This window comes from Halyomorpha halys, unplaced genomic scaffold (assembly GCF_000696795.3).
Source record: "Halyomorpha halys isolate HHAL.00 unplaced genomic scaffold, Hhal_1.1 Scaffold2582.1, whole genome shotgun sequence".
Classification (NCBI taxonomy): domain Eukaryota; kingdom Metazoa; phylum Arthropoda; class Insecta; order Hemiptera; family Pentatomidae; genus Halyomorpha; species Halyomorpha halys.
The window spans coordinates 69778-77846 of record NW_027109242.1 but is presented as its reverse complement, the minus strand read 5'-3'; the positions used below and the strand labels follow the sequence as shown (position 1 = coordinate 77846).

General features: G+C 28.4%; 1 protein-coding gene across 6 annotated transcripts in view; it reads right to left on the bottom strand.

Annotated features, from left to right (window-relative positions):
• The window catches only part of LOC106691635 (leptin receptor gene-related protein), a 26492-nt gene that overhangs the window by 7044 nt on the left and 11379 nt on the right, over positions 1 to 8069 (bottom strand). For 5 of the 6 annotated variants that reach the window (XM_067047451.1, XM_067047453.1, XM_067047452.1 and 2 more), the window contains 2 exons: positions 6115 to 6310; positions 4974 to 5108 (listed from right to left, as the gene is read on the bottom strand). In XM_067047451.1, coding sequence (XP_066903552.1) covers positions 4989 to 5108; positions 6115 to 6310 — 316 coding nt within the window. In that variant the 3' untranslated portion in view covers positions 4974 to 4988. Of the gene's footprint in view, positions 1 to 4973; positions 5109 to 6114; positions 6311 to 8069 lie in introns of those variants that run through there. The other variant, XM_067047456.1, reaches the window with a different exon arrangement.

The following is an 8069-nucleotide window of genomic DNA, read 5'->3' as shown; positions in this document are numbered from 1 at the left end:
CGATAGATAACAATATAGAGGAGGGAAAAGGAGCATGACGTAAGTTGTACAAAAATGTATTCCAGATGAGGGGTGTCAAGGGAGGGAGACTTTAAAAGGACTTTGGCCCTCAGGCTGTCGTGAACATAAAGAGCAACTCCACCACCAGTACAGTCTATTCGGTCATGACGAAGGAGCGTATAGTTGGGGATGGAGATAGAGGAAGTTGGGATATTGGGTTTAAGCCACGTTTCTGAGACTGCAATGGTGTGGTAGAAATTTTGGAGGAAGTAATCGAGAAATTCGTCATAATGGGCCGGAAGGGATTGGGAGTTAACATGACAGGTCGTTAGGATGCTAGTCATGTAGGACTAAAGGAAAGAGTGTGAAAAAATGAGGAGTGGATCAAATTTATTATAGGAGTAAGGAAGGGAAATTTAGAATATATTGGAATGGATGCTTGGGTTAATATCAAGGGAGAGGGTACATTCACTATTTGCCAATTTGAATACAATGATGGATTAAATTTAGATAAATATAGAAATAATAAATATAATTTACTAGAGATAAAATAAGTATTTGAATACAAAGATAATTTACTTGGCTTGAAAATAAAAAGAAAAGTAATGCTACTTAGAAGATTAAATAAAAAATAGGATGAAAATAATAGATAAAGCAGTAAAAATGTGTTTGGAAAATATATCAGAAAAACTAAAATAAATTAACCAAAGCAGAAAAAATAAATCATATGCACTAATAAATTAATAGTTTCTATACAAAAGAAAGTTTTCCTTAAGTTGAAAAATAAAAAAGAAAATGGGGGGTTATAATGACAATATAAAAATAGGCTAAGCAATAAGAATAAAATATAACAGATTAACTGAGGCTTAAATCTAATATGTTGATGACATTTTCTGCATTATAAAAGAGACAGATAAAGATAAGATGCTTAAATATTTAAATGATTACCACGAGAGATTAAAATTTACAATGGAAATAGAAAAAGAGGGCGAGTTAAGATTCCTGGACATGTTAATAATGAGGCAAGAAAATACATTATTAACAGAATGGACAAAAAAGGAAACATTCAGTAATATAATTCTAAATTATTTATCCTGTCATCCTATTCACATGAAATACAATGTTATTAATAACTTTTTTAATAAGGCAATAAAAATAACGGATGAAACTAGATTGATGAAAATAAAGGAAAAATTATTTAATATGTTTCAAGAAAATTTTTATCCTAAAAGATTAATAAAGAAAATATGGGAAATAAATATCAAAAAATACTATACTTGTAATAATATAAAAAGGATTGTCAGAAGGAATAAAAAGATCTTTTAGGGATTATGATATGGGAGATATATCATTAAGTTTCAAACCAAACAATAAAATAAAAAAAATGTATAGTAGAACAAAGGACCCAATAGACAGTAAATATTAATCTGGATTAGTATATAAAATTCCATGCATTAATTGTCCAGCCATATATATTGGTAAAAACCAAACAATATATAAAAGACAGAATGTATCAACATGGGAATGATGTAAAAAATATGGAAAAGGACCCCAAAAAAACAGCATTGGTTCAAAATGTTGTTCAAAATAAACATAAATTTGATTTTGAAAATGTCAAGGTCATTCATAAAGAAAATAATATTTTTAGAAGAAAAATATTAGAATCGGTTTACATCTCAGAAAATATAAATTATACTGTCAATTTCAAATTAGATTCTAAGGGACTAAACAACCATTATTCAGAAATTTTGAGCAGAATAAATATGTAATTATTATATAAATAAACAGAGAAGGTTAGTAAATGGATAAATTTTAAAGGGGGGTAAATGTAATATAAAAAAAAATATATATATTAATGATGGATTTTAAATATAAGCAAAATAAGTTTAAAAATGAATGTTAATCTAATATATTAAAAATGTAAATTAATGATAAAAAAGTTATTGTTATATGATAAGGTGATAACAGAGTCCTAACCTGTTGAAGGTAGGTTCTGTTTTTAAGTTTTAAATATAAATGAAAAAAGGGAAAGTGGTTTGTAAAATAAGTTTTAAATCTAGGATATCAAATTTAATAAAATAAGTTATGTAAGTATAGAAATCTATTTAAAAACAAAAATTTATGAAGTGATTATGATATTATTTTAATGATTAATTTATTTTAAAGATGTGACAAGGGCAATTAGACTGCAAGGTTTTTAAAAAGAAAAGACATCAGAATTGAAGGTATGACCAAAGAAATCAGTATGTAGGTTGAAGAAAATAATGTAATTGTTATGTAAAAACAAAAAAATTTTTGTAGGTTGTATCCTTGAAAATGGCCTGAGGGCCGAAACATTAGAGAATTATTAAGAATAAAAAGTTGAGAGAAAAATAAGGATCAAAATTGTGTTCATTTATAATAAATTTTTCTGTAAAATCTTATTATATTTTTTAAAAAAATTTTCATACCTTGACCGTCTATCATATCACATTAACTTTTCTTCTCACCTTGAAATTTGAATTCTAAAATCCTGGAGCCTAATTTGCTATAATTTTTTTTTTCTTCAACACACCGATTAATAATAGAGTTGAAGCAGCATTTGAAAACTTTGAACAGCATGGGTTGTAGGGTTTTGTTTTTATGGCTGCCAGCCAGGTCATTGTGGGATCACCGGGAATGAAAAGGCAGACTAGCTATAAAGACAGGTCAAGTCGTAACATCAACATGCAAAGATGTTATTTCTTGAATCAAAGAAATTTGATGACAAGAGTGACAAGACGAATGGTTCATCACGAGAGACAACAAGTTAAGAAACATCCAACCAGAAACTTGAATCTGCTACAGAGAGAAGATTCCCCGAAAACCCGTCTTCGGATAGGCCATAATCTACTTACCCACTGTCATCTCATGAAAAAAGAAAATCCACCAATGTGTCTATTTTTTAATAATAATTAATATCTATAATCAAACATAGTCTAACTCTAATTCCAGCATGTATAAGTGGAAGCATAATTTAATATAGTAATTTACTCACTATGTCAACTGTAACTTTATAAAATGTAAATTATAACTGTTAATATGTAATTGTAAATTTGTAACTTTCTTACTTTGTAATTGTAACTTTGTGAATATGTCAATTTTAATCTACTTTGTAAATCCAGTGTAAATGGCCCTAGTGGTCGAAACACTTAAATAAAAAAAAAAGGAATAGTTACATGAAGAATTTGTTCCATCAGTGAGAAAATATTTGGAATCCCAGAATCTGGAACAAAAAGTCATTCTCTTTTATGTTAACTGCCCTGGCTATCCAGATGAGTGTGATTTAGTGAGTGATGACGGGCACATAACAGTGATGTTTTTTCCACCAAACTGTACCTCTCTTCAACAACCAATGGACTAAAGTATGATTCAAAAAATCAAGTTCCATTTCCATACAGTTCTGCTCTTGTATGTAGTTGCACAACAGCAATAAATCCTTACGACATTGAAAAATTTTAATCTCAAAGATGTGTTATTTTTAGCTGCAGCTTGGGAGGCTGTTCAGTCAAAGATCATAGCCAATTAATAGAATTCATTGTTTGGGAAAGAGAAAGAACATCCATGAAGAATCAACAGACAACAATGACAACACCAGTCAACAGATTATTTCAACCTTGATTAAAAGTAGAAACTCTGATACTTTAGTGAATGATATAGATGTTAATGTATGGGTTGAAAGTCATGAGGAGAATGAGTTCAAATTTAAAACTCATGAAGAAATCCTACAGTGTTACAGAAGTCTCTACCAATAAAAAAGAAGGTGAAAGACACGTTGAGGAACCAACAACAATAAACCATGAAGAAGCAGTGTCTCATTTTAATCGCTGTCTAAAGTGGGCAACAGGGATTGATATATTAGGGCAGCAAGTCCTTTTCCAAAATGTCTGAGAGAAGTAGCAGTGAAGAATTTTCTGCAGAAGTCTTAACAAAAAACTAATAACCAATTTCTTAAAAAACAAAATTTTTGTTAAACTTCAATCTGTCAAATTTCCAATAAAATATGTAAAAATGTTGATTTTTTTTTTTTACACCATTTTTCCTAATACTCTCTGTAATCCAAATACCCCCTACAGTAATTAGTTCGGATTATCAATATGTCACTGTACTTTTAATTAGAAACTCAAATGGGGAAAAAGAAACAAAATGGTAAAAAAAAAAAAACCATAGACTCTGGAAGACACATACATTATCTAATAACAGTGAATGTCCAAAAAGATATATAATGATTACTGCTAAAAATTTAATAAACCAGGCACAAAAATTAACAACACCTAAATACATAAAAACAGGAGAAAAAAAAGTAATAGATCTCCTCTTAAAAAAGGGTACCCACATTAACTAGTCTACCAATTATTAAAAAAAAACACTAACATTGACAAAACTAAACCCCAAGAAAACCAACAGCAAAAGATATTACATAATTTTTTATATACCAACACTCTCAGATAGGATATTAAAAACTCTAAACAATAGCTAAAACAATTATACTATTACATACAAAAACACAGTAACTTTATCCAAACTTTACACCAATACAAAAGACAAAATAGAGCTACAATCTAATAAAGTGAATGAAATTCCCTATGAGGAGAATTGCAGAAAATCCTATTTTGGAACTTCAGAACAGAATCTCAAAAGAAGGTTATATCAACACAAATATAGTTGTACCCCTATTATTAAAAAACTCAACAAACCTGACCAAACTGCTCTCACCACATATTTTAGACAAACATAACATAAATTCAAATTTGATACACCAAAAATCAGAAAAACCAACTTTAAGCAAAATGTATAAGAAATGATATAAATATAGAAAAATATAAGAATCAGGTTATCTACAAAAACCAGGTATACAAAATTTAAATTCATGTTGCTCTAGCCTAATAAATATATAAGACATAATTAACAACATTAAATATAGATAGACAAAACAGAAATAACAGAAGGACTACCTGCTAGAAAAAACATTAACGTGTTGGAAAAACCAAAACAAACCGTTCCTCCAAACATTTACCTTTCTTCATTTCTCCCCTATTCAGTTCCAGCACAAACCTTGAGTTATTTGTATCAGAGCAATGTAGAACAAACTGTAATAGACAATTGTAAGTACGGTTTTAATTGTAATATTTATTAATCTAAATTATACTATGTTCAAGTAATTTTTTAAAAATTATTTGATCTAAAATACTGTTGTTTTTTTCATTGTAGGGCATGACTATACAAACAATAAAGTTGTGAAACATCGCCTCAATATAATAGTTGTATTATTGACTCAAGATTCACAAACTAATCAACTGATTAGATTGAGAAAAAGAATGGAACAGCAGAACAGTAACCAATTCTGGGGAAAAACATCAACATGGCTGAAACCTTGATCTTCTTAATCATTGGATACATTAATACCTATAAATGAGTGCTTCCTAGCAAATTCTTGAAAACCAAATATACAAAAATCTTAAAATATTTCAGGAAAAAAAAAAAACTCGTAACTAAAGTAAAATAATATTTAGAATGAGAGTAACCCATTTTATTTTAAAATCATGCTGAATTCACAACTGAAAGGGAAGAAGTAAATCCCAATGAGTACTTAAAAATATCAAGGATACCTCTTGTAAAAACTAGCTAGCTGAATATTGAACACAAAAAAATGTATACATAAGTTTTATCCATCCAGTCATTCATTATGGCATTAGTTGGTATGGAGCAGTGGATTTCAAAATTAAATAAAAAACTGGTTTAAACTCAAAGTTTACAAACCATTATAGTTGCAGTGAAATCATCCACTAATCACTCACTGGATTCTACAAAATGTGAGTAGATGTGACAAAAAAAATCTTAAGAGAACAAGCTCTAGGGCTATATGTTTATATCAAAGAATAATTTTAATATATGTTCTTAGCATCACAAAACCCACTGGTGCATGCACATATACAATATGTATATAGCTTTAAAAAGTAGCCTAATTGAATAATTAACTACAATTCTTTATTTCTTCGCACAGAAACCATAGATGTGTGCTTATAACATCATTAAATTAAAAAAAAAAAAGAAATAAAATTACTGATTAGAGATATTAAAAAAAAAGTGTCTTACAGCAGGATTGCCAACAGGAGAGCGGGCAAGTACTATAGGTAAAGCAAAGGAAGATACTACAAAAAACATTGTAATGAATATTGCCACTTCCATGCTAGAGTTTGGAGATCCTGTATGCTCAGTGTACCTCCGAGCAAGAAGTGTAGGAACTGGTGCAAGTAGATAAAATAACACAACCATAAAGGGCCACCAAACTCTGTAAAAGAATAATTTAACAACTAAGTGAAAAATTCTCAACATAAATTGAGAATATAAGAAGATGGTCAGGGTTGCGGTCAAAAAAGAACATATAGTTTTTAACTATTTAATGTCCGACGTTTCGCCCCACTTTGCAGGGCTAAAAAGATACAAAAAAACAACTAAGAACATTATAACAATAAGGTAAATTGATCCTTGATTCCGTCATCCCTTTATTCCATAACAACATTTTATTTATCAAAAAATATGTAGACAACCTTTCTTGTCGTCTACATATTTTTTGATAAATAAAATGTCGTAATGGAATAAAGGGATGACCAAATCAAGAAGGTCATTAAGTACAATGTTAGAAACATCGGGGCCAAGAGAACTCTTACCACCCTCGTATTTGCCTTTTAGCCACTGTTCCAAATTACCAAAAGAGACTCATCTCAGAATCCATTTATATACATCTTGAACCCCTTCCAGTTAACCACAATATTGATAAAAACTGTATCTCACATACCTACAGCAATATATTAAACTTAAGACTCAATAATTTTATGCTCATTTTATTATCATCACCAAATTTTTCTATTATACTTTTGTTTTTCACCTGTTTGTTATCTCCCTATCACTTCTATTATCTATCGCTACATTCACTTATATTTATTTATTTTTGTTTTATTAACTTTGACATTTACTTTGTTTTGCTTTTTTGTTAACTTTTACTTCACATGTATCTATTAACTTATTTCACTCATTATTATCATCACCTGTATTGTTAACATTCTATCACACATTTTGTTAATTATTTCTAAACTTTATTACTTATTTTTAATCTTTTTATATACCTCTTTTTTCATCTTACTAGTACTTATATATATTTTTATTTTATTTTGTAAACTTTCACTTCAGATTTTTAAAATAGCCTTATTTCACTTTAAATTTTCCATATTACTCCTGTTATCTTTACTATTACTATTATCAGTGTAGATAAATTATTATTTTCACGATATATAAAAAACAACAGTTCATCAAATTTTTTTTTTAATAATATTCTTTATTTACTTCTTTTACAATCATTATTATTATATCCTATATTGTATTAACTACCCTAACTATATTTTCTTATGTATATACTTGTATTATAAGTAATGATATGTATCATTCTATTTTTACTTAGTTATTCCTAAATTAGAAAATTATTATATACGAGGAGAAGATGGTTGAGGGTGCAGTCAAAATAAAAATAAATAAGTTCATGTAACTTATTTAATCGTGCCAACGTTTTGGCTAGAGTTTCTAGCCTTCATCAGGGCTAAGAACAGAACAATATAACAAACAATGAATATAGAAAATATAAACAGAATGACATAAAGTGAATAATTTTACAGAATGGAATTAATAAAATAAAGTGATGAGAGAAGTGGAAAATAAAATGTATATATAGGTAATTGAATAAGTAGATAAAATAACATAATTAAGGAAATAAAATAAAAATGAAGTTATATAATGCAAAGAAATATGAATATATTAGTTAGGGGGTGACGACAAATGGTTTTTGGAAAATGTAAAAATATATATATATATATATATATGTACAAGGATGACGAAGTACCAGAAGATGACAAAGTGTCATGAGTATTTAACAACAGTTAAAAAGAGGAAACACATATAAGAGGGTGACGACAAATGTGTTAGAAAAAGTTTAAGAAGTGAAATAATACGTTACAAAGTGGGCGGAAAAATAAAATGAATAAATAAAAAAAAATTTT